The following is a 27,785-nucleotide window of genomic DNA, read 5'->3' on the forward strand; positions in this document are numbered from 1 at the left end:
CAAGAGGTTCCCTTGGTACCATCAGAGTTAAAACCTGTAACTTTAATATGGAATATTTAACGTATTATCAAGCAGAGATAATCAAACTTTGGTTTAATTGCTCCCTTTGTGAAAAGACTTTATTAAATTAATTAACCAAGTTATCTTCTCAGAGCACGATCCATTACTAATTCTAAAATTATTGATCTTTTCATTTGGAAGTCATTGTTTGGCTTCAAACTGGTTTTTGCAATTAGCATATACTAGCAAGCTTAATAAAACTCAAGGACTCCTCTAAGGACTTAAGAGACTGCACAATGAAAATATTCCTAAGTATGCTCAGAAATTACCATTATGCATAGTCATCTTGATCCCAGGTATGGAAGGCAGTAAGAATTTAAGTAACTATTGACAGCACAAATCCCAAGTGAGCTTACTATGAAAAAATTCTCTTTTCTCTTGTCCAGCCGACATTGACTTACATACTAATCAAGTTGCATCACCAAGAATCTCCATTTTGCCCTCCAAGCTGTACCTCGCAGGAACATAGATAAAAAACCACAGCATTCCCCAAATCACACTGACTTTGTATTCCTTTCTCACATTCTACTTTTGAAACCACTAATCACAAAGTTCTCAGCTTCTGTGCAAACAAAAAGTGATCGTTACCAATTGACAGGGAAACTGCTGTATAAAATAAAAAAAAAACTTCCTGAGCACCCACAGGCTACACTGAGTGGAAAAAATCTATTAAAATAGCACTACTCGCATTCCTAACAACCTACATAACTATAAACAAAGAAGGAAACCTGACTCTAAAGTAATCCAGGAAAAGGAAAACTTAAGTTTGTATGATACCATTTAGGAAGTGGAGGGGTTAAAGCAATCATATATATCAAGCAATGAAAATTGCCGAAAAAAAGTTACCAGAGGAGGGATACAAGGCAAAGCAGATTTACAATGATATTCCACATATGCAATTTTTCATTATCAAAAGGCAGTTTCATTTACACTACAAGTTAATTAATATACATCCCCCAGAATTCCTCTCCTTCTCCTTGCTCTTCTAGATGACTTTTTTTGCCCTCACTTCTTTCCACACTTCCTCTACTTCACCACACACGCCCTTTCCATAAACTATGACAGATTTGCATTCAGGTGGAACTGAGGCCTTTCACATAATTCCTTCCTACCTTAATTTTGTCAGTATATAAGTTTGCATGGTGACTGTAGGACCCCAGGTGGCATTGGCCTTAACTTCTACAGGAGAGATGCACTGGCTTCTTTCTCCTTAGAGGAGTACCTCCTTCCCAGAAAAAAATCACCAGAATATCCAAATCTTTCCTCTTGAGACCAAATACCTACAAGCTTTCCCAGGATACACATTAAACTACCCAGTGCAAAATTCCAAATACGAGGTGAAACGATAAATAAGGCGTGCATCAAAGCAACACACCTGTTGTTCAAAGATAAGAATAAAAGAGAGCTCTTGATGCCCCAGCTTGACAGAAGAACTTCTCACTTTGATCTTCCTCTAAACCAGTGCAGAAGATCCTCTCCCCAGCAATGGGGATGGGCACAGACCCTCCATTAAGGCTGAAGAGGTCTGGGCACAGGCACAAGCTGCAGCAAAAAGGCTCAGGAGGGAAGTCCACTACCTACAGGGCACTTGTTCTGACCTGCTCCTGCATTGCTGAGTGGTCGCTCTACATGCACCTGCCAAAAAAGCAAAGCTAGAGACTACAGTATCCAAAGGCCATACTGGCACGAACGCAGAGATCAGAGCCCAGTTCAGTGAGAGAAAACTTTGTTTACTACAATTCCCAATTTCTCATTTTTCTCTACACGGCAAGTTATTTACTTTCTTTCTAGCTGATATCATCTTGAATTTGGATGAGATATGTATCTTTACTTCATATGGATTTATACATCTGTACATATGGTTCATTCGCTACTGGAAGGGGGAAAACAGTAAGTTTTTCAGCAATTGAGAGCAACCAAACAGCCCAAAAAAACCATCTTTCCCAAGCATGACAATAATTCTTAGCTACACACAAACACAGAGCTAAGAGTTCTTTCCAGTATTTATAAGCAGTTTGTTAAGAAATGTAACTTCAGAACAACGTTGCTGTTCCTGTCTTTTTATCCAAAATAGAGGACAGCAAGGGATGTGACCTGCACACAGAACTGCTGATTTATGCTGTACTGACTAGGAGGAACTACACTGTCAGCAAGACAATTTCTCATTATTACAGTGTTTACTAGTCTCACTGAGACCAGAAGTCCATGTCCTGAATGTAAGAAGAAAAGCTATGAACAGTTCAGATACAATACATAATGCATGTATAGCATGTACGAGCTAAATGTCTCCTTTATGTAAAAGACAGATGACACATACTCTAATTAAAGGTTAGTCAAGGAGTATAATGACTAGAGGCCAAACATAAGAGATGATAATCTTGATTACAGGGAGGTCAGACAGATCAAAGCAATAAATTGGCTCAGTGTTCCTAGAAACAACTTTGTGAACTTTTGATGAGAGGATTACCATGTCCTGAATTCCTTCTCCATCACTTGAGACTTTTTCTTCCTTTTAAATAGCCCACCCAATTTAGGCATTTGCTTCTTATTCTCCTGCTTTGACCGGTGCTGAAACACTGGTGAAGTGGAATGAAATGTTACACGGTGAAGATTAACCTTGACCTGCCAAACTCAACAGTGGCTTGAACCTTTCTTGGCCTGTGCCTGCCTGTACTCAGCAGGACTGCAACCCACACCCTCACCATACCACTGTGACTCAGTCCAGCTGAAGAAACTCCTTCCATTCCATGGGCTGCCAGAGGTTCTTCATTTCCTTGCCCTTACTTCACAAGCATTGTCTCGGCCTGTCCTGCCTTGCCAGTGTGCCTCACTGAATTCCTCCGCTGAGTGTGAGCCACAACTCCTTGCCCCTGAGCTTCTCCTTTCAGCCCACACAGCTGCCTCCTTCACACCCTCCTCAGGTGTTAGCTCAGCAGAGTCACTGCATGTTTCAAGCCATCTCCTGCAGGATTCCATCCACATAGCTCTCCTCCAGAGCTTCCTTGAACTGACCTAAACCACCTCTTTCTTAACTCAGTTCTGCTCCACAGCAGTTTCCCTCTCACCTCCAAGCATGATCACATCCTTCACGGTGTGCTAATACACCCGCACTGACCCTTCTTCCAAGAGCATAGAGCCGAGCCATCCCTCAGCCTCGCAAGGGAACCTCTTAGCCCTCAGCTCCCTGACAGCATGCTCTGCTGCTCCACACCCTCCTCTCTCCCACCTGTGCTCCTCAGACAGCCCACACACACACTCAGGCTGCCTTATCTTCCCATGCACACCTGAGGCCTTTTTGTGTTCAGCCATACCTCAACCCCTTGACTGTCCAACTCTAACGCCCTAGGACCACAAGCCTCTTTATTCCCTTCCTCCAAAGAAAGCTCACTTCCCTTCCACAGTCTCCAGCGAGCTTCTGTAAAGCCTCGGGATTCCCCCTGACTCACAAGCAACTCCACTCATTTTCCTGCACCCCTTGCTGTGATGATCACACCCCTGTTCTCCTGCCTCCACAGCCACGGCTCATATCCAGCATCCTGCACCCCCAACAGTTGGTTCCACAGCTGCTCTCCATCCCAGCCTTGACTGCCCTACCTGCCAGAAAGTGGAGGGAGAAGGAAGGGAAGAGGGGAATAGGAACCATCTTCCCAGAAACTGATCTCTGAGCCTCAGACGATGGATGACCTCTGATTACCCTAGGTTTTGCAAATGACACCTAACTGAGCTTTTGTCTCACGGCCTCTTGAAGCAAGCCAGAATAGATACTTGCACCACATAATTTGAAGCATAGTATCATCTAAATAGCAACCACTCAACCATATAGCTTCTTTTCTAGGTTAAGCAGAGAAACAGCAAGTAAAAAGGGGACTGGAAACCTGTTACTGTCTTCTTTTATTGGGATGGTATGAACTACCTGTCTTCTTATCATTACGAATAGCAGTTGCATAAGGATGCTCGGAGAATGAGTACTTAATCTAAAAAGAAAAAGAAACAGTTACCGATATTTTTTTAAAGGCTAAAGAAAAAAGTACAGTGCAATAGTTCCCCCTACTGACAGTACGAAATCAAATTACTAATCAATGTTATTTCCTGGGGGGTCCTTAAATTACTAATTCAATGTCACAGTGTGGTACCTACATAAGCTTACCAGTACACAGTCAATGACGCGAACATCAGCTACCTTAGAAAACGATGAATATTCACTAAATGGCAGAGAACAAAATTTGACAAAACTCCCATTGATGCCTAAGATTATTTATCATGTATACAAAATGACAGTATGCAGTCCTATGGAAAGATTGTAAAATGTGTGTGAGCGTATGTATTCTGAATGAAATGCCAGGATATCCATCAGCAAAAAACAGAAACACAAGTAAAGTGCAGCTGTATAGCTTCCTATGCTTGCTGAAATCAAAAGGACAGATGGTAGGTCTGAGCAGAGACTTGCCAAATTCTGGCTGTGTTTGGGGACTGACCTCTTCAGACAAAGGTCAAGTCTGACATTCAGCCTGGTCCCCAGTTCCCAACAAAAGGCAGTGAAAATATTGTCATTCCGCTCTCGTGTCAGTTTTTTTGAGCCAGAGGCAGCTGAGTTAAATCAGAACCAAGAACGGTCAGCTGCTTACAGAAGTCAAAATGCAATTTGGGACAAGATGTGCGTCTGGTCGTGAAGCGCAACAGAAGCATTCCTCTGCACTTATACGCTTATCTTTCTTTTCTGGGTTGTATAGCTAACATGATTTTGCACTCTGGTCATTTAGTAAAAAAGTAAGAGGCTGAAGAAAATCCTCTAGTATGTTATATTCTCATCTCACTTGAAAAAGGCAATGAACAAATATGCAGTGATGCAACATAAAAGAATAATAGAAATAAACAGAGAGTCTTCTGAAATATGCACCGGACTACACAATTCTATAAATCAGGATTTTGCAGACTTCTGTTATGATCCTGGCTCTCTATACAAATTCACCTGAAAAATTTCTAAATGCTATTAAAGATAATACCAAATCTCATTTCAAGCACGTGTACAGTGAACATGATGTCTACCCAGTGATATTCAGACACGGGTCAGCTGCTGACACCTGTATACTATCTTCAACAAGTTGCCTGTGCGTCAAAGCTCCTCACCTCACTTTCAGTTCTCCCTCTGCTCTGTCTGGAAAATACAATTACACATCAACAGGGACACGCACCTTCCTCTTAACTGCATCTCCAGCACCTGGCTTTTTCACTTGAACGAGGTTTTGTGCTCCTCCCAGCACACAGAGGGTGTAATGCCACTCGGTTGGCTTGCTGGCAGGTTCTGTGAGCACGCCTCTTACTCCAGGTTTGCACGGCCTTGCAGAAAAAGCCTTGCTCATGACGGGGGTTTCTGGTAAGACAAAAATATGACAAATCGAACAATAGTCACTCAAAAGGATCCTCTTTAGGGCAGATTGCAGCTGCTTCACATCACATCAGAGCCACGATCCTACCACCCAAGCTCTGTGCTGAGGTAAGATGGATTTGAAGCAGTCATAATTTAGCATTTTCCACTCACTTTGGTTTTAGCAGCATTGCACCTGCTATTGTAGAAATCCTTTTTCCAATAATATACCTCTTTAAGGAAAAAATACTTGGAGCACGTGTGTGTTGCCATAACCCTTGCTGTAAGAATATTGTTCACAGATACGATGTTGGATCGTTAACTCCTGAGGACAGGGACGAAATCTTTTATCTTAGAGAGAAGCTCCTGCATCCCAGGAACGAGGAATGCTGCAGGAAGCCACTGCACGTGTCATTTCCACATTGTGCCGCCAGAACTCCTGGAAGGGCTGCCCTTTGCCTTTTGACTGGCGTTCATTGCAGCAGATGTCAGATGGTGAGCACGCGTGCGGGGAAGCTGGTGGCTCCATGCCTCCCAGCGCAGCAGCAGAAGCCTGGGTCCCTGGGGGCACAATGTCCCCCAGCATGGCAGGCCCCAGCCCTCTGCCCAAGCTCGGGCCCCACAGCATGACCTGGAAAGATTTTAATGTTTTTTAAGTCTCCTGAAGACAAACAGACGCCTAGAGAGTTGCCATGACTTCTGCCTCTCGGATACCTGCCTCCAACCTGAAACACAACTGCACCGAGCCCCCGTGGGGGTCCCGTGGTTTTTCGGGGGGTTGAGGGCTGGGAGCAAAGCCGGAGCGCCGCTCCGCTGCCGCCTGACGCACAGGAAGGCCGCTGCCGGCGGGGCCGGGGGCGGGCGCGGCATAAAGCGCGGCGAGGCGGCGGCCGGGGGCGGGCAGCAGCAGCCGCCGGGCAGGAGGGAGCCGCCGCCGGGACCCGCTGGCGCAGGCAAGTGGGGCGGCCCCGGGGGAAGGGGAGAGGGGGCCGGGCCGTCCTGTGCTGTCCTGTGGCTCTTCTGGCAGGGGACAGGCGATGGGAAAAGGCGAAGCGGATTCTCCGCCGGAGGGCGGGAGAAGGTTCACGTTTAGCGGAGACGGTGCCGTTAGATGGAGGCTCGCGGGCAAAACCGGCAGCGTTTAAGCGAGCGCTTGGCCACATACAAAAGTGGGACGTCAAGCAGCTGCGCTGTCGATACTGCAATTGACGCCATCGCGCTGCTGGCTGCTACGTGTCACCCGTTCCTGCCAGCCGCCTTCAGGGGCCATCCTGAATAAACTACAACCGTCCGAGTTTTTTAACTTGCCGTGCGACTCCGTTTGCGCACAGGGGAAATGGATGCCAGGATGTATTGTACCGAGCCTGCTACCAAAATCCCATTGACAACCTGGACCCACGGGCCTTGCAAGCATTTAGGCATGCGAGCATCCCTGCACCTTACGAGCAGCCCCTAAGGGGGTTGAAGCCTGGACAAAACCTTGCCCTTTTTTTTTTTTTTTTTTCCTTTAGATAAGAATATTAAGTTTTCTCACTAATCTGTTTAGGATATCATAATCACCAAAATTCACCAATAAGAAGTCACACTGAAAGTGAACAGGCTTACAAATCTTACTTATTTTTTTTTTTTTCTGAGCATGAGTTATTAATTCATCATTGTTTGGTTCCTTGAATGTATCTCAAGAAATAAGGTCTGTGATTCTTTGTAACTATCAGTAGAGCAACAAAGACAGTGAAACACTCCTATGCATTATTCCTTCTCGGCAATTTAAAGAAACAAAGTAAACGTTCAGACAATATTTTTTTCCTCTCTGAATGGAAGTAATGAAGAGGAGGGAAATGTCACTGGGCACGTTTCCACTGACGTTATACAGTATCCTTCATAGCACACACAGAATCATCCCATCCAGCCATTGTTAAGGAGAAACTAAAACCTGTCACTTTTACTTTTGCATGAGTAAGTACTCATGACTCTGTTCCACCTTGAGATATTTCATCTTCTTTTTCTTTTTTTCCCCCTCTGACTTAAGAAAGCGCAAAATGAAAGACCACAGCATTAAAAATATGATGTATTCTCTACTTCAAACTGTTGACATTCTGAAACTATGATTCAGAATTGGAAATAGAAAAGCTGTTTATAAAATGGTTAACTTTCTATAAAAACGTCAATTTTGTTGAAATCTCATCTTTTTTTCAGGAAAATTTTTTATCAAAAATGTTCAAACAGATGTAATATGTTGACCTACCGTGGTGCAATCTTTAGTCCATGACTGGATTTTGTGTAGTTTGTTAACACAAACAAACATCCTAACGAAAGGGAAGATGGCCTCTTGTATGGGATCAGGGCGTGGGCAGAGCCCGCTCAGGACCAAGATCTCAGGGCACAGGCCCTCGGGCATCCCTCTTCTCGTCTCTGCTCACCCACAATGACCTGCTCTCAGCCTTACCACTGACTTGTTATCTGCGTGCCACATCTAGAATTACAGCCTGGTGTAGCCTGCCCTGAGGCAATGTTTTATCTTTAGTCTTTCCTGAGCTAAACAAATCACAATGAAAACAGTTTTCACCAGTTTCACCAGAGATGAAGGAGGATGTGGTGCAACCCTAGAGTGCAGGTAACAGAAAGGTTCTCTTAAATGGAGAGAGAGAGAGTCCCTGAGGCTGAAGTGTCTACATGGAGAACCTGCTCACTCAAAACAATCTCATTAGTCCAGGTATTTGGAGACAATTCAGCTTCTAACTCCGGTATCTCAGTAAACAGCCAAAACTTAATTGGGACAGTTATTTCAGTAAGAATTTCAGAGCCTGTCATTGAGTGACCCTACTCTTGCTTGTCTCTTAGTTTTCATATGACTTTACGCTTACCTAAGTTGGTTTTTCTTTTTTTTTGGTAACGTCAAATCTCAGAATTCTATGGCAATTAAAAATGGAAAGGATGTACTAGATAAATAATTTAGGTTGTAAAACAACTCCAAACAGAAGATGTGAGGCTCTAGAAACAGTACAATAACATACAGCTATCAGTGGCTTTCGGTAAAAATGGAGCGGTATGAATTCACCAAGAGCAGCAAATTCATTGCTTTCTGCTACTCTTTCATAATAATAGTTTTAGCTGGATTTGAAAAGTACAATCCTAAACTACTTCTCTTGAAAGAGAGGCCGTGTAAATCTCCCTGCTTTATAAGCATTATACAGTACCCCAAAACATTCGTATTAAGGAAGGAAATTGTCAGAGGTGCCCATTCAAGTGCAAGAGCTAGGACTTCTTTTAATGGTCTTGCTCACTTTTCTCCCTCTTCCCTTTAACTGACTTTAGCCAAGCAGCATCTGTTTTGAAAGACAGAACAAACAGGAATATTAAAGTATATAATAAAAAAGAACTGCAATGAAAATAAGTGGCTTATGCACTCTGGGTTATTAGTTCATAGCCACCTTTCAACAGAAAACATGTTTAATCTTTTCTTTTGCAGTATGTCCCAATGGAGTCAAGTTCAACAACTGGAAATCAAGTTTTTGGAGCAGGTAGACCAGTTCTATGATGATAACTTCCCCATGGAAATCCGCCATCTACTAGCGCAATGGATAGAAAGCCAAGATTGGTAGGATTAAATGTATTCCCTCTTATTGTTTCAGTCATGAAGAATTCTTTCATTATCTGGCATATTTTAGGGTGCTCATTTGTGAACTGCGCAGGCACCTGCACTCCAAGAATAGCATTCCACTAGTTATGGATTTAGCCCATTGAACTGTCAAAGTTTAAATTTGGGGAATGCCTGCAGAAGAGGTTTCATTTGAACTTATTGCTAAACAAAATCCAACACAAATGATCTAGCAAGCTAATGGTATTACAGGTTTTCCATAGAAAAAAATCAGTTTTCAATGGAAATGTTATACATTTACCTCTTGCAGCATAAAATTATTCACTTGTCCAAAACTGGATATATAATCTTAGGGAACAAGCCAGCTATTTTGCAGGGACTGTTCTCTAGAAGATGATTTTATGCACAAATTTGGATTGAATTCGCTGGATAGTTATCTTAAGAAAATTCAGAACTAAACACACAAAAAAAGTTTATATCAGTCGTACCAGGAAGAGACATCTCCATTTCTCAAGCTAAATCCGCAAGACTATTGGAGAAAAAAAACCCAACCACCAAAGAAAACCTGCTAAGGAATATAATTCCTTACATTTTATAGCTCAGTGTTTATGGGGCCGTAGGAACATGGGAAACATTAAAATCTCCTTTTCACCCGATTTAGCAGGCATATCTTAAACAGGCACCTGCCTTTTGGAGGGCACGGAGAGAATATCCCAAGGACAAGGATGCCATGCAGTCCAAAGTCTTGTCTTCTTCTATTTTGCTCGCTAATGTTATTGCCCTTCAGGTACCAAGCTGTTCTATAAACAGCAGAACCAGCAAAGCCAGTTTTTGTGTGTGTTTGTGTCCTTTGTCCCCTACATACCCTTCACCAGTAGCTTGGGAGTCTTCCCGTATCCCCAAATAGTTTGGCTGGGCGAAGGCTCATCTGGTGCCTGGTGTGAAGATCTGTATCTGCTGACTGGCCATCTGGCTGTTGCCTCCTGGAGCAAGTTATTACTGCCATTTCCCTCAGTGGAGGCACTAATTTGGATTCCTCTCCTCTACCAACCTGCCAGTTTTCTGTGAAATTTGTAAGAACATACTATCTTTTGGACTTGGAGCCCACTGTCAACTTTGTCTGAAACTGGGCAGCAAATCCAGAAATTATATCTGTGTGACTGACAGAGTGAGGGGGACAGTATGCATAAGCCTCGTTGCCTCTGGAAAGTGGGCTAAAAATATTTAAATATGCAGCACTGGACCAGCAACTAGAAAACCCTGGTTGTCTCCCCTCTGGCTGACTCCATAGGCTGTGCTAAGAACATCCTCACCCTGTCTTTATAGCTGCATATCATAAAATCAATTATTGATAAACCTCTAACTATATTCAAGTCACCATATATTTAAAGCCTTTTTTTGCTACCTAGATTTCTGAATGGATTATAATTTTCTGTGCAGATAGATTGATACTTCTTAGGACACTTTAAACATGCGTGGTCCTCATTCATTGATTCTTTAGGGAGGCTGCATCCAACAACGAAGCAATGGCAACAATCCTTTTACAGAATTTGCTAATACAAGTGGATGAACAGCTGGACCGCGTTTCACAGGAGAAGAATCTTCTCTTGATACACAACCTGAAAAGAATCAGGAAGCTGCTGCAGGTGGGTCATTGCTGCAGATGACAAATTACCCTTACCAGTTTCTAAAGGTAGGACCCAACCTTTGCTGGACGTAGTTTGCTCCTGTGCACAGCTCAGAGCTGTCCTGGTTGCTGTAGACTCCAAGCAGCTGTGGGAAGACCAAGCCTTCAACAAGATAATTCAAAATACTAATTCCACTGTCTGTTACTTCGTGGAACAATAATTCACATTTTAAGGCACGCTGCTCAGATACAAGTGCTGTGACTTCTTAGCTCTGTGTGCATCTGTGTTTCGCTGAGCTCTTAAAAATAAGACTGTGGAGTGCTTATGGATGTTCATGTGTATTACAAACGTAATTACCACCTTTCAGACACATGGAATAAAAATGCATATTTGGGGCTTAAAGCAGCACCCTGAAAAAGGAACCCCTGTAAATCATTAGCATGTTTGCTATTTTATGCTTAGCTGGGATTATTTTTTATGAGTGGCTTAAAGGATTTTCCGTTAGGCTTCTGCAAAATGACATTTATTTTGACTGGCTGAATGTTTCTCTAATAATTGTTTATCTAAGGCAAGGATTCTGAGAGTTCCACTTCATTAGTCACCTACTTCCTGACGTCTATCTGTCTTCTGCACAAAACAGATATGCATCTGAGTTTAATGAAAGTTTGGGGTTTTTTCTCTTCTTTGATGGTGTTTTCCATAAGTACTTAAAAATTACAATTATGTTGCTCGCAAAACATTTTCTTTATTTGATATATAAATATACTGGTCTGGAAAATCTTAGCATGACCTGGCCAATCACTTTATTCTCTTTACGGCTGTGTGTCTTTCTATTCTTTATCCCTAATGGTGGCCTCTTAAAATGTGACAATATTTCCATTGCTACCACTTTTTCTTACGGCGTTATGCAAGCAGCCTCATGTAACTTCTTTTCTGGTTCGTGTAGCAGCACTATCCAATAATTTCAGCACTGCTCAAACACCAGATTTACTTAACTGCTTTTGGAGTTAACTGCAGAAAGGTTAATACTCTTATTTCTGTCATGGTCTTAGCACGCTTTACCACAGCAGGGCTGAGACACAGCTGTATCGCATTCATAAAGGTATTCTTGCACAGTAGCATACACCTGGAAAGAGCATTTCAGGGCACTGAAACAAGCAGTTGCATTGGTGTATTCCTGGCCTAAAAGATTGTGCATTTATGGTTATACCATCACAATGTGCACATGCAGATGGACTGGGATATATTTACATATAGGCTCTACAAAATCCAGGTCTCTCACTGTTCCTTCTTCTCTTCACATCGCTGCCTTTATTCTAAAGTTTTTACCAAAACTTGAAGTGGCAGCTCTGCGTGCTCCATGAAATTTGGCATACCGACACAAGTAATCAGGCCTTGGGAACATACGCGTGAGTTTACATAATAACCAATGTAAACATGGCCAGAATGAAAGCCATGTCCTTCAAGTCCTGGTGTATTTGGAAATTATATTATGATGTGCTTGCCAAAGAGCACAAAGCAAAGGAGGCTTACTCCAGAAAAGCAAGAGAAGGGGAGTCTTAAGTGATTTCTGATTAAGTGGTTTCTCAGGTGGCAAGGATCTGAGTCACGATTCCAGAACAAGCCAAAATGCTCAGGTGTCCCCATTACAACTGTACAGCTAGGTTACAGTCACCATATACTAGTTACAGCAGCAGAAGGGCCAGCATCAGAGCTGGTCTTTTCCTTCTCTAGAGAAAGCAACAGTAAAGGTCCATGTGGAGTAGCCTAACCCACCATTTTACTTGATTGCTGCCTCTGAAAAGAAATGCCGCAAATGTTGCGATGTTTTCACAAGAAAACAAGCGCACCAACTTGTTTTCTCTATCACCCTGCAGCGCTGTAAGGCCCTGACTTAGCAAGCGGTCTCAAGCAGCAACGTCCTCTGCTCCCTTCGGCTGCAAAGGCCTGTAGGTTTGCGGTCTAAAGCGTTGTGAACTTCCCGAGAGGACATGTGTGATGCTGGAATTATACCGCTTATTAAAAAGGATCTCAGTCTTGAGCTTTGCAGTAAAATGTTTCCAGCTGAGCAAAAAAATACAACAGCTTGTGAGTAACGCCGACCTTTCTCGATTGTATCAAGACAGCAGAGAACCTGTATCTAGATAAAAAGCTACTCATTCAGTTTCATGCAAACTACCAGATACTGAACAGCGCTTTCGCCTTTAGCACTATCACGCACAATCTATTCTGAGTTCCAAAATATCTATAGGCTGGAGTAGGACCAGACTCTTGCAATGGTTTGGGTTTTTTATTATTATTATTATTATTATTTTGGATAAGGCAAATAATGTAAACTATGTCCTAAGAAATCTGTCACACAGGTATTTTGGATTTTTGTGTCAAATATTATGTTACAACTTTAATGTTTAGAACATAGATGATAAATGCATTTTCAGCCAAAGTATGGGCTGCATGTTCTACAGAGCTGCACAGGCAGTCTCCCGAGCTTCAGCTGTTAAAATTATTTCTTTGTTGTTAGGTAAGTACATCAGGAAAAAAAATGCTACAGTAGTTGTAATCGGCTGACATCCTAGCCTTGTTATTAACTATCAAGTATTATTACAGGACTATGATGCATAGTATGGACAGTATCTGCTGTAATGTCCTTAAATTTGAGTATGCAAATTATGTAATTACAGGCCTAATTTTTTGAATGCATCACTGATTGAATTTTATATGAGGAGTTTAGAACTGGGCATTTGGCTCCCCACTCACAGCTGGATGCACTTGCAGATACCTAACTCTTGCAATTTGAGCTAATTTGTGCCAGTTTCATGAGACAACACTAGAAAAAGGTGACTGATGTACATGGTACAGCGCCATGGTCCCTTTTGTCCCAACGTACCACCCAGAGAAAGGGAGACGGGAGGGGTACGCTTTAGAACTAGCGATTTTTTTCACCGTCTTTGATGGAGGAAAGACTGGGTTCCTAAATAGGAGAGGAAGCTGCATTTGTAAACACCTTTTCATTTCTAGTGACTCTGCGAACAGTGTTGGTTTGATTTTCTCTGAAGGTTAGTTACCACAAGCCCACCTTTATCTCCGCCTTTGCTCTCTAGCGCAAGCACTTTGAAATTTCACAGTTCGCTCCTCTTCCTTCCCCTCTGTACTACACACACAAACATACAGACACATGTACAGCGTGCACAAAGCCGTTCAACCTCAATCCGTGATCCGAGTGCAATGTTTGTGCATTATTTTGAACCAAATTGTGTTACAACTTTTAGTAATGCTTGTCCAACTAGATAATGCTGGAAACCAGCATTTACCACTAACTATGCAGAGTAATATGTTGAGCTGTGGTATAGCTTCCTAAATACTATGACAATAGCAATAATAAAATAATTAAAATTAGAGAACGCACAAAAGCCATTCAAAAGCAATCTGTAGTTCCTATCAAAAAGCAAAATGAGGGACTATTGTTTAATTAGAAATACAACTGTATTGTTAACGAAGCGCAGCCTTAGAAGAGGAAGCAACGCACACTTTACAAATGGCTTGTGCAGCTCCTTGCTAGACAGCAAAGGACTTGTTAGGATCAAGATTCCTGGTGCTGTTACTGAATCTAGAGAGAATTATGCCTATGAGTTACCAGCACCACAGCCAAGCACACTCTATCTGAAAGACCTCCCTGGGATTCACTTTTGTTATAAAATGGAGAAAATGTTCTATTTGAGCTTCACCTGAAACATCTTTACATAAACTTCTTAGTTGCTCCATGAAAATAATGATGAAAGTAGCGTAAGAAGTGAGAACTCACCTGCCTCATACTTGCAATACGAAACTTTGAGTGATCTTAGGCATTGCGAAGGGCAAAGAGTACAAGTTTTAGCAGGGAGATGGGTCTGCCTGGCACCCTTGCTTTTAGGCCACAGGGATGATCCTTGGTTTCTCACCATTAGAGAAATAACTACGGAACGTGGCATTTCTGCTCAGACTGCTGACATTTCCAAAATTATCTTGAGGCAAAAAGAACCACTGACCAGGAAACATGCAATTTGACAGAGTTACAAGCACTTGAAAAAGTGCTGAGAAACTTGGCTACGCAGCTGAGGTTACTGCTAGCTCTCAGTAATTTGCTTCTCTATCTATTTCTTGCTTTCATTGAAACATCGCTTCTTGACATTAATCTGGTATAAATGCACGTATTATATTAAAATCAGGGTCAGCGTTTTAGGTTCAAATCCTTCATATTTACTACTTACATTATTATTACTTCTCTAGTCTAGTAAATCGGATTCATTTTTATAGCAGAGCAGCCTTTTGTTGCTGTGCTCTTCAGCGGGAGACAGTACGGCACGGTCACTTGCTAAGGTTAAATTCTCTGTCTGTCTTCCTGCAGAACTCCTGCTCCCCCCAGCAGCGGTTCTGGAAAGGGATGAGGAGAGAAAATGTTTGGAGGCAGTGGAAGAAACCGGGGGGGGAAACTATGTCTATGCTTCTCTCTCCTGCTTAAAACCTAGATGGAGAAAAGCAAAGCAGATTATTCAGAAGGAGATGGTTTGTGCTGTTGCCATGACAACAAAATGTAAAGGGCAGATGTTTTAAGCTCAGAAGAGCTGCCTAGCACTTCTAGGAACCAAACTGCAAGTGCCAACAGTCTACACGACCTTAGCCCATAAACAATTACATCTCGATTTTCAGAAAGAATGTTTTTAAATGACAGCATACCTGTCCCTGCTGTAAGCTCCTGTGCCATACCTGAGGAGATTTAGTACACACAATGACTGGTGAAATATAGAGACATTCCTGTAGCTCAGGCACTGTCCACGTTCCCGACTCACATGCCAAAATCTTTGGTTCAGGGAGAGCAGCCGGGCTGCGCTGCACCAGGGGAGCCAGGGCAGGGGAGGTTCGGGGTAGCCTGGGATCCACAGATGGCCACCATACCCCAGTGTCCCACCACTCCATTTAGGAATGGTGCCAGTGGGCGATTGCCTCTGGGTCTCTGAATAAGCCACTGGTGTTCTTCCCTCCACACTCCAAGCCGGAAATTTGGGGCACTCCGCAGGTGCCTGCTAGACGAGGTGTAGCTCCGTGGGCTGCAGCCTGGCCCGTGCGTGGGCTCAGGTGAGCTCCCAGGAACTGAAGAGGCGCTGGCTGTGCTGCGCACTGCGAGGGGCGCACCACAGCGACATCGGGGGAAAAGCAGAAATTTCCAGAATCATCCTACTCGTAATTGAAGCTCTCATTTATGCTGTAGTCTCAAGCTAACTTTTGAAAGCAATCCCTTCTCGCTAATGGCAACATGCATCTGTGTCACATCGCTGTTTACAGTATTCAGGGGAAAATCTGATTACATAAATCTTCCATTATAAAAGCGAAATAACAGATTTCAGGAATAAGTAAGAGGGGCTGCTCTGCTCATTTACCATTGAAGCCTGAGTTAATGAGTATACTGTGTGCTCTGGGGAACAATTTGCTGTAAATGATGTATATTCATTTAATACTCACAGCAGATTCTCAGGTGTTGGTGAACTTTAGCCGCTTGCCAGCCCTGCAGGAGCCTAAGATGAGGGGAGGGAGGGCAATGGGGATTCTGCCCGTACAAGCAGGTCTGTGTGCACGCCACTAACACCTTGGGGGGTGCTTACAAAGGGAGAGGTCAGGCAGAATCACCAGATTTGCCGATTCACACCACCCAGCGAGCTTTTGGAAGCACTATAGTTATACTATGGAGTTGGGAAATAATACTTTCGGTTCATTTCTTTCTCGTACACAGACCTACTTTTTAATGGAAAGATCTGGAATAGCATCTGAAAGTATCTTCTGTCAACTTAATCAACATATATTAACATTATGGCACTTCTTTCCATATAAAAATCACCCTGTTCTTAAGTAGTACAAACAAAGAGCGTCTTACTTTACACGATGCTACTTAAAACAGTACCGCAGTAGTGCGTTCCTGATTCTGTTTCAGGTTCTGGGTTACACTGCCCAGCTTGTTTCCATCTGTAACGAGAAATGAACATCTTTGTACTTCTCCTGATAGAACTAAAATGAACATATAAAGTTTTTTTTAGTTCAGGTGACTGTTTACACAACTCACTGTACCAGAAAGGTACATGCATGAGGGATCCTAAGATTATTTATTTCAGTACATCAAAGAAAATGGACAAAACAGCATTAGGTCTGAAATAGGACATTCCAGTTGGTACTTCACAAACAATTCTAATAAGCACCGTGCTGAGAAACAGTTGCGAAGAATGGAAACATAGCCATTGATGTTTAAGTTGCAGTTTCCTGTTAAACCTTACAACAGGGTGAGAATGGAACAAAATAGAGAAAGTTTCTAATACACCACAGAAGATCTATTTCAAAATGTTATTTACATGTAATTAGCGCTCATGGAACCTGCCAGATCAACAAAGCAACAAATTATAGTAGGAAATGTGTTTTGAACCAGTGTGTCATGCTGTCTAATACAATTCAGATTGATTTTTCAGATTAGCATCTTGCCCCGAGTGAGCTTTCCAGTTCAACCATTAAAGCCGTTTACAAAACATTTTGGCGTACAAATGGGAAACCCCACACAGAAGTCTGTATGCTAAAGCAGCTACCTCTCTGCCGTTAGCGATCGCAGGCGGGCAACTGCACATCAGCTCGTAAAGATTTTTATAAATGATTGATATAAGACCAAAAAAAAAGGTTACTTATTAGAAATAAAGTATTTTTTAGTTCCTAGCTATTACTTAAAGAACACAGCTTTTAACAGTTTACAAACATTTAGGTTTGGTTTTGTAGAATAAATAAGAGTTAACTTACAAACAGAAGTAAAACCACCAGCAAGCAAACTAAATAGCCTCTTGTGGGCTTGTTCCTTCTGCAGTATTAAGGGCCCAGTTGCAGTCAAACATCTGCCCAGGAGATTAGTTAAGAATACTCAGGTCTTTGTGTCCAGAAGATGGAGGGGGGAAGGGGGGGAATAAAAAAAATCAATCCTCTCTCTCCTCTGCTCTTTTACCCTTTTTCATAGGGAAGACTGTAATTTTATTTATCCTGAAACAAATCTCATTTAAATAAGAAGCATTGCTACATTATTCATCCCCCCTGGCAGCCCAGCTCTGCTGTCCGATGATGAGATCTACAGATATATGTTTTCTTCTGTAGCTGTAGCTCACCCTACCTGCTTAGAAATCTGCTGGTTCTGTAGACTGTTCCTCGACTGGTTTTGGTGTCTGCTGGGGGGGACTTGGCAGTGGAACGTGGGGGCAAACTGGGCCATGGAGAAAAAAACAAAAAAGATCTCTGTCTTCACAGCTCCATTCACTGTGCTTTTACAGCTTTGCCTATTGCAATTTGGTTGCACGTGCCCTAAAAAACAAAAAATAAAAAAAAAATAAAAAGTGATGTTTTGGAAGTTATGAATTACATGATACGAGAAGAGCAGAACTACAACACTACAGACCTATATATTAGGAATTCCCACACATCATAGGAGTTGTCTAAAACAATGAGGTTGGCTTTAAGTTCTCTCACGTATTTTGAGAGGGGGAAGGGGAAATCTAAAAATAAAAGTCTATCTAAAGAGCAGCCTGCATAGACAGTGTCACAGGTACTTCCTCTTAAAGACATAGATAAAACAGAGCCATCTTTCTAGTAGAAAAAAATATTTTTAAGTCAGAATACTGCCTGTTTAAATACAGGCTTTCAAAAACCTCCCAAGCACTTTGCCTATATCAGGGTAAAACAAGGATCTGCTCTTTCTTTGTGTTCTAGTACTGTCTTTGTCTTCCTGGATGCATAAACAAAGGTAGAAAACAAATCAAGGCAAAATGTTGTTTGTCATATTTGAAGGTGAAAATGGGAAATAAGTCTGTATGGTTATGCCTTCCCACCCACACATTTCTTTGAGATACACAACTATACCAAAGGTTTTTTTCTTTACCAAAAAAAAAAAAAAAAAAGATAGGCAAAAAGGGGTTTTCCTCCCTGTTTTTTAATTACATGAAAGATGAGATATCTGCTTATCTAGAAAGATGCTGAATATCAGACTTAGTGAAATAAGCATATCACAAGTGAGCGACAGGGAAGGAAATGTACTTTTCTTGACTTTGTAATCCTGTTTCCTATCTCTCCATGTCCCACACCTCGCTTCCATCAACTTTAAACATTCATTCAGCTTCAACAAATACATCAACAGCCATACTAGGTAATGGTTCCACGCCTCAAAGTAAAGCTCTTATTGTATAAAATCAAAAGGCTCAAGCATGGTTTTTCTAGCAGAAGAAAGAAAAAAATACAGCTGATGATTTTGATAGTTTAAATAACTTTTTTTAAAAATGAAAGAAAGAAAAGAAGAGAAAAGTGGGGGAAAACCCAACAAAATTCTGAAGCACTTTTTCAGAATTAGAAAGCACTAAAACCTACTCAAGTTCTTTTTAGGTCACCTTGAAAGCCAGGATATAACCAGGTAAACCCCTGACTGACTTTCTAAAGGTTCCACAGCACATCCTTCCGCTTTACAAGGAGAGACCAGCAGTCACTAATACCTAATCCTCTAATTTAATCACTGAAAACAGAGTCAGGATACTCAAGTAGTGCATATATAGTATTCATTTATAGATGTGCGCAGTACATAGAGACCTTTGGTCTTGAAAAGAAAGCCGACCAGTATTGCTGTGGTTGGGAGTGATCCACTTTGTGATGGAGCTGCCCACAGGAAAATAAGCTAAATTTTGGGAAATGAAAGAAATGGGAAGAAAAGAAGAGTAAGAGAATGAATCTCTGGTTTAGATTTCTTCATTCATCTCAGGAAGACCTACTAAACCTGACAGTTGTTTGGTGTTCTTTTTAAAAGCACATGTATTTTAAAGTGTCATAATATGTATTTTAAAGTTTCTCCACAATCTTACAACTTACAGAATCAAATCTGACACTTCCCCAGCCACTGTTTCATGCATCTTAACATATACCAAATAGTTCAAGTCGTTTTAAAATTTGGCTAAAGGATCTCAACTCTGCACACTATAATGTATAAATTGTTTTGGCAGAAATGCCTCTCTGTTTTTCTTCATGATCTAGTAAGATTCCATCACAACAGATGTCTCTGGAGTAGAGAGAGTGCACGCTGGGCGGTGGTAGGAAGGTTTTCTCCCAAGGAAATGTCATCATCATTCCAAGAAAATTTTCACTTGTTCAGAATGAAAGTTTAATTTCCCCCATTTGCTAAATTTAGCATCATGCTGGTAGTTATTGAGAAGAAGCCAGTCCAAGTAAGATCATTTGTTGATTGTTGTAAAACATGATATGGAAGACCTCATCAAAATGGAAGAGAGGAGAGAGAAAATTACTAAGAATAACAGTATTACAGCAATATTAGCAGATAAAACTAATGCTTCCATTTGAAATTTCAGATGGAAAGTGAATCCTCAGTTTCCCTTTGTTGGCATTTATCAAGAGACAGTTATAAGTTTTCTCTAGAAATATCTAAATTTAATAATATAATTTTGCATAACTAAATAATCCACACCCCTCTTCCTTTCCTGGCTGCCAATGCTCATGTCACATAAAGTTAGGATTTCCCCATCTCAAGCCTTTTTTTGGTTAAATTTCATTTACTTTCCAACTCATGCTGCTCTTTCAATGATAAGAAATAACTTTCAATTAGTCATTCAGAAGCTAAGGTCATCTTGAGCAAATTCTGCCCTCAACCAAAGACAAAATGGAAGTGCAGAACAGCAAGAGCTAGCAGTAAATGGATAATAAGGGAATACTGAGTGGCATGTTCTGAAGTGTAATTACCTCTGAGAAGTATAAAATGTGAGGAGAAAAAAAAATTCGGTGGTATTATTTTGATGGAGTCAAACACATTGGTTGTTGTGACTTTTAGTAATTATTGTTACTTACTAAGTTACAATTATTGAGATATTTAATGTTACAACTTATTTATTATTATTTCTCAATTTATTATTGTTGAGTTGCAATCCATCTGCTAGATTACTGCAAAAGAGGCTATCGATATAGCATATATTGTACGAACACAGCCGTTCTAGAGAGAGCTCAAGATCGACAGAAGGGGATGCCTGCTCAGGCTGCGGCACACGCCTCAGCCCTGTGCCAGATGTCCAGCGTTCAGAGCATCTGTCTACAGCAAAAGCTGAAATCGTTCCTAGCCTGAGATCGCAAGCATTCGTACTGCAGATCCACCATCGTTCCAGCTTTTGCCTGCGGGACTGCTGCTCCAGGAGGGCAGGTGGCGGTTCTCTGTCGACCTGCTTGGTGTCTGCCCAAACAGAACCAAGGTGAACAAGCACCAGACAGGCTCAAGTACAGAACCACTACGGGCGCAGCTTATTGCTAGAGCTTTATGAGTTAGAAAAGACAGAAAGACAGACAGACAGAAAAAAAGTGAATTTCCACTTCATCTCTTGATTCAGATGGTTTTCTCTTAATGAAACAAAGAAAAAGAGAGAGAGAGAAAGAGTTTTTCAAAGTGTTGCGTATGAATAGTATCTAGAAATGCTAGGAAAGTCCCTAATAGCTGGTATGTTTTGTGGGGAATTTTAAAACATCCCGCTGTCAGAAGATTTTTTTTTGAAGCTCCTCTTCTACACAAACGCATTTTCCAGCTGCAGGAGAGGATTTTTATTTCTTCTTGACTTTGTTAAATAGCTGTTGTTTGACTCCTTTTTGTCACAGGGCAAAGACGAAGGCAACCATCAGCCCTTAGAGCGCTCAAATTCTGTTGGGCAGTGGTAAGCCCAGACTAAACACTCCTCAAGCTTTGTAGCTCCAGATAGCCTGCAGATACTGACACGTGGTAGAGTCCTCATATACTAGCCATCTCTGTGGAAGGTGGGACCCTGTTTTACCAGCAAAAAAATAGGAGCAACAAGCAGAAATTAACAGACGTTAACTGAGGAATTAATATGCACATCAGTGGATTTACACCAGTCACAGATTTCTCACCACAGCATTCATCCCAAGCCTTATTAAAAACAGGACTTTTTTTTCCTCTAATCAAGGTGCAGATAAATGAGACAGGCTGAGTGATACAACTGACTGTAGCTGAAACAAGGCTGGCCTGTTCTCCCCGCTCCCAGCCAACCTCTCCTGATTTCATGTGCGCTAGTCCTTAACAACAGATTCATCCTTTGCTGAGCGGTTTCAGTCCACTAAAGAGCAGGAAGCCCGTTCAGCAAAAAAAGTGAGTGGTTTCCATCCCAGTTAGCAATCTGGATTGGCTCACTAAGGAGTCAGACGGCACCGGACTGGCACCAGACAGGGGCTGGCACTGCACAGCCATGAGCATGATGACCATTATTTGCAGCAATTAATTTGCTCTGGCTGTTGCTGTTGGACCCTACCATTACCTTACTTCTTCACGAAGCTCCACTCCACTCTTCACCTTTGCAGATAGATCGTAGCCATTTCCCACGTTCCTGTATTCCCTTCCCAGAGTTACAACCTGACGCTACGCAGGAATATGCTCAATAAAGAGGACTGTGGATATATTCCCGGACCTGAAGTACAGTTATGCTGAAGGAAGTCTGCAGTGAGAACGTGGTTACTACCCCCGTAGCCAAGGGCAGGGTAGAAAGCGGGCAGGGAGGAAAGAGTAATGGCAGATCTTTGGCCCTGTCATTGGACACGGAAATCAGCAGTGTAGCCTTAATGTTAAATCCCCCCCGCGCTGCCCAGCAAGGAGCAGGCAGGGAGGGAGCGCTCAGAGTTTCAGCTGAGATACAGCATGGCCTGGGGTAGAATTACTCACCACTTCTTCTTTCCAGAGAAACTCCTAAAATCACAGTCTGGTTCCTAACTCCCGTTCCTCAGGGTAATCTGTACCAACAGATGATTGCTGGAGTAAAGCACCACCCTGAACTGCTTTTAAAGAGATCAAAGGAGGTACAGCACTGGGACTATTTTGGGTGCGAACTGGCTGCACTGTGGGGCATGTACTCTGTTTGTCCTGAGAAGACTTCAGAAGCCCTAGAAACCTTAGAAGGCTTAGTTTTATTGCCAACAATGCCTTCTCTAGAAGGGAACATTCTGTACATCAGTTATTGAGTTTTAGGAATCCTATGTCTTTCACCTTAGTCTCCACCTGGAGAATACAGCGTGGTATTTCATAGAATTGCCCAGGCTGGAAGGGGCTTTTCAGATTTAATACCGAGAAGCTCAAACCAAGTCCCCATTATTAAAATTACCATTTTAAATACAATATTTCTCTACCTTTTAATTGAAGTCAAAACCTATTATGAAAAAATCTTTCAGATTACTTAGATTTCATGCAAAAGTACCCAGGAGATGATTCAGTTTTGTCTGTCTGGTAAAAAGTGTTAGAAATATATGTCCACTGTCATAGTAATAGTTGGAATATAGAAGCAGCATGTTCACATTTCTCTCAGGTGTGTTCACACCCTTGTTTCAAATACAACAATTGGTATGAGATATCAAAGGAAAATACAGCATCGATTTAAGTATGTATAAGCTCATTGTGCCACATTCAGAGAAAGCAAGAATAAATGAAGTTCTGAATGCCAGCAAAATATGATGAGAATAAAAACTAATCAGAAAGAGGGGAAAATAGAACAAGTACAAAAGTGGAAACCGCACAGGAAAAGAAATGAGCTGGATAAATTCTAATGAATGGCCGAAAACTGTATGAGCACTAAATAAAGGGCATTTGAATGAATGATATGTGAATACTGAATAAAAGGCATGAAGGATATTGAGAAACACTGAACGAATACATCACCATGAAAGATGTTGCTTGAAAGTACTCAATCATTCCAATTTGATAAATACAGCACAAACCAATATTTGTTCAAATTGTGCCCAGTCCTCAGTCATGCATCAGCAATTCTGCACCTTATTTATGGTGGTGTAAAAATAGAGACATTTTTTGGTTCTTTGGCTTGGGACAAGAATTGCTTCTTCCTTCATCTTAGGCGCATAATTTGGTGAAGGAGAAAAATTGTTTATAGACATTAAAATCTAAGCCTTCTGCTTTTTGCTGAGGAGGCTTTTCTGCTTGCATCATTACCGTATTGATATGCTTACAATTTTTTGTTGGCAGAACTGCTACATGCTAACAGCAACATCCTATCGAAAATGGAAGACATGATAAAATCGCGCACAGAATAGGCTGACAGGAAAGCCCTTTCAAAACAGCTGTGTTAGCAGTGGAGCAATTTGATCTTCAAGTGATGTACATCTTGGAGTTGTATCTTTATAATCTCTGTAGAATGTTGTTAAGAATGTTTTATGACAACGGCACTAACTGGTGCTGCACTGCAAGGCTGAACCAGCACTAAGAAAGGTCAAGAACAATAGGGCAGTCTTTTCCATCCGCACTGAGCTGCAGCTCATAGACACTGAGAGACGTTGTTTCTGATTTCCAGAGGGACACCCTGAATTCCAAATTTTTAAAAGTTGTATTTACTTGTGCTTGCAGGGCAAGTATCATGGTAATCCCATGCATATAGCAGTAATCATCTCAAACTGTTTAAGAGAAGAAAGAAGAATATTGGCTGCAGCTAGCATGCCCGTACAGGTAATGAATTACATTTCATTAATCTGCTCCATGTTAATCTGCGCACGTGCTTTTAGGACCAAATCCTGCCCTCTCATTCCACTAGAGTATTTGGGTGCACTAAGCGTTACCAAACTTGCCCTTTAAACGCATGTTTGTACTTCATCAGTGGCTCTACTGCTACAAACATTGCTATAAGTGACTTCTGTGTCACAGCTAATCTGCAAAGACTTAATCTGTGGGAAAGGCTTTAAAGAGATTATTCGTTGCAAAACAGATGTGTATATTTTAAATTATGCAATGCATTAATTCATATTAATTATGCAATGCAAAAGAGATTCTATCTGATATGTTGCAAGGCACTGATAGTTTTTATGTTGTTTGAAGAAAGAAACTCAAAAATTACATATAAAACCTATTTTGGGGAAATCGTTACATAGTTAAAACCCAAACAGAATTTTTAAGTCGAACGTGTTCTTTTTAATCACTTGTGGATGTAATACATGTTCCTTTATGAGTCCTGTGACATGGGTCTTTTTCAGAAATCTAATAATCTATGTTTCAGTTTCTTTAATTTACTAGATGCTCAATGTTTGCAGTATACCCACACCCTTTCACCTTTTGGATTTCAAATTTAAACCAGCATGTTTTTCAAATGTCTGGAACTAAACTAAACAAATTTGTCTGTTTGCACCAGTCTCCAGCTGGTTGAAGATCAACTTCTGAATTCCCTCTCTATGCTAGAACTTGCAGTACGGTTACTACCACTCATTATTATTACTTATCCAACTATTATCTGTTCAATGTGTCCCAGGGGCCGCTGGAAAAGTCTCTGCAGAACTCTGTGGTTTCAGAACGACAACGAAATGTAGAACACAAAGTGTCGGCCATCAAGAACAGCGCTCAGGTATTTTTTTGTCCCATTTTCTGTTTATGCAGCCACGTTTTTCATACGGACATATCTTTCAGCTGGGTAGCACAAATACTTTTGCTAACAAGCTGTGCCAACCATTTTCCATTATTCTGAGGACCTCAGTATGGACTAACTACTTAGGACATACCTGGATCCTCAGGTTTTTACAGCCGCTCTGGGTTCAGCGTGAGAGCTACCTATTTTAAAGCCATCACATATATCCCTATGTGAGGTGCAGGCAGGCCACTGAGTGCAGTAAGAACACACCTACCATCTCTAAAAGATGTAAGGTTCAGTAAGTGTATTTCTGCAACTCCACCTCTTTTAGTTGGGTCAGCAGTAACTAGCCTTCGTGACCTCTGAGTCACGTACCAAGATCTTTGTAAAGCTGAAGGCTACGTGACATAATGACATGTTTTGCAGACATGAGGGGAGAAGAACTGTGGGAGCTGATGGTAACTAGTCTCCAGGAGTTTCCCGTACCATTGCAGGGCAGAGCTGGGCTGAGCCAAACCTATAGCTATGTCCCATAGCGGCCTTGAAAGCTCACTCAGAGAATACCTTCCTGTTCAGTTCAAGGCAGGATACGGATTCAGGTTACCTCCAACCTTTCTGCTATCCCAGCCCCACTTTCAGCTTTGCAGCAGTCTCAATGTAGAAGTTACATTTGAAATACCTGTCCATATGCCATTCAAGAGCAACACTTCTGGTATACTGGAAAGATGCCCTAGTAGCATTCTCTCATCAGCATCTCCCTACATGGGGAAGAAAGGTTAGAGAGATGAAACCCTTAAAATGATAAAGCAAGCTTTAGGAGAATGTGATACTAGATCTCTATCTATGTTAAAAGTTACAAGATAAAAGTTGCAGAGCAAAAGCAGACAAAGCTGCAACTCAGCAGCCTACCATGCTGCTCCTTCTTCCTGTGTGGGGAAGTGCAGCCATCCCTGAAATACAAGAAATGAGAACGATTTCTAGATACAGGCTTTTTCAGCCATCCCTGAAATATGTGAAAATGAGAACAATTTCTAGATACAGGTTTTTTTAGTAGGTAATGAAGTTGAGCACAGAAATCATCCAGCTCCTTGTGTATGCAATTTCATACCTTGCACATATAATTTAAAATTTTAGCCTCCAAAATAAAGAGGAAATCTCAGGAAACTAAAAAGGATTGTTTACGAGTTGTTGGCAGAATCAAGGCTTCCTATACACAGCACAGAAACAGACCACCAAAGTAAAACAGATGATTTCCTACAGTTTTATTTTTCTTCTTTTGATGTGTCTTTTTTTGAATTATCATTGTTTGGTTACTAGAAAACACCTACAATTTTTGCAGCATGTATGAAAACAAATCCTAGCAAAAAGCCAAAGCAGCAGAAATGTTTCATTTCTTTACCCAAATTATTAAGTAATTTTCAAACTAAAGTCTCTGAGCTCTGCTCATGTCTCTGGTTCCATCTTTCTTGGCTTTGCACACCCCATTCCAATTTCCATTGAAGTCAATGTAAAACTATCCATTTGCCCTGCTTTAAAGTTCCAAGAAGAGAGTTACATTAGTGGCATAATAATTTCAATTTAGCTCATGCTAAATGTAAACATTCCTACTTTCCACTACGTCATTGAACCAGTAAACAAGAAGTGGTTAAGCTGTATCAACTGTGGGAGAGAGAATAACACTTGGCTTTTTGAACAAGTGAAATAAATTTGTAGTTACAAATGCGCATTTGTAATTCTATTGTCTTTTTTAAAGTTTATAAGTTAGTAAACCAGAGTTCCCAGAACTGCTTAGGGATTTTCAAATGATAGGAAAGGGAAATACTACATTATGCATTTGTCCATTACAAAACAAATTCCTTTTTATGTCACTGCGAACACCCAAATAATTTTACTTTCTTTTCCCGGGGAAAGATGACTGACCAAGATGTCAAATACTTGGAAGACTTGCAAGAGGAATTTGACTTTAGGTATAAAACAATACAAAGCTTAGGTAAGAGATTTTATAATAATTTTTAGATTCTCTAGGAAATGGCTAATTCTGCAGCTAGACCCCAGTATCAGGGGGTCTTGTACATTACACAGATAATATACGTAAACACAAAAAATGGATTTTTAGTTTATATGAAGTTATAGTCTTGGAACATAATGACTCTTTTGTGGTTAAGAGAGTAAACAGGATCTCGACGAGCAAGTATAGTTATTTTCTATAATCTGCATAACGGCATGAAAAGTAGTAATTGTCTTAATTTAAAGAACCTATTTTTCAATTTCCTCACCTTTGACATGGCCCTTCCTTGGCAGGATGTGGAAAAGCCTCTTATTTCCCCAGAGTAGAGTTGTGCAAAACTGAACTTTTAGCCTCTAACTTGGCTTTCTGTTCTTTTTTGACCGCAGTGGTGATAACCAGCTGGTAAGCACTCTGAATGCATGTTTGACCAGCCTGTGATGGTTGAGATCTGCACATGGCAACAGTCCTTGCATGATCTTTTTCAGAAAAGAAACTGAGGTCCACTTGTGTCTGCTCACCTATCTTCATATTATCTCCCTTTGAACATGCAAAGATATTGGGCTTGAAATGTCCCGAGTTCTTAAACATGTCAATCCTATACGTTTAAGGTTGGATATGGCCACGCAGTTGGAAGAGATCAAGTTTAATGAGTTGTTAGTCACCAAGCCAATCATAATTTTTTGACCACACAGAT

The 27,785-nt window shown here is 41.3% G+C and overlaps 1 protein-coding gene across 1 annotated transcript in view; it reads left to right on the forward strand.

The window, feature by feature from the left end:
- The first annotated feature begins 6,306 nt into the window (after positions 1–6,306).
- The window catches only part of STAT4 (signal transducer and activator of transcription 4), a 44,524-nt gene continuing 23,045 nt past the window's right edge, over positions 6,307–27,785 (forward strand). The window contains exons 1-6 of the mRNA XM_063340403.1: positions 6,307–6,378; positions 8,895–9,023; positions 10,525–10,669; positions 24,096–24,194; positions 24,988–25,080; positions 26,995–27,073. Of these exons, the coding sequence (XP_063196473.1) occupies positions 8,896–9,023; positions 10,525–10,669; positions 24,096–24,194; positions 24,988–25,080; positions 26,995–27,073 (544 nt within the window). The 5' untranslated portion in view covers positions 6,307–6,378; position 8,895. The remainder of the gene's footprint in view (positions 6,379–8,894; positions 9,024–10,524; positions 10,670–24,095; positions 24,195–24,987; positions 25,081–26,994; positions 27,074–27,785) is intronic.

The sequence above is a fragment of the Chroicocephalus ridibundus genome, chromosome 7 (genome assembly GCF_963924245.1).
Source record: "Chroicocephalus ridibundus chromosome 7, bChrRid1.1, whole genome shotgun sequence".
NCBI classification, from domain to species: Eukaryota; Metazoa; Chordata; class Aves; order Charadriiformes; family Laridae; genus Chroicocephalus; species Chroicocephalus ridibundus.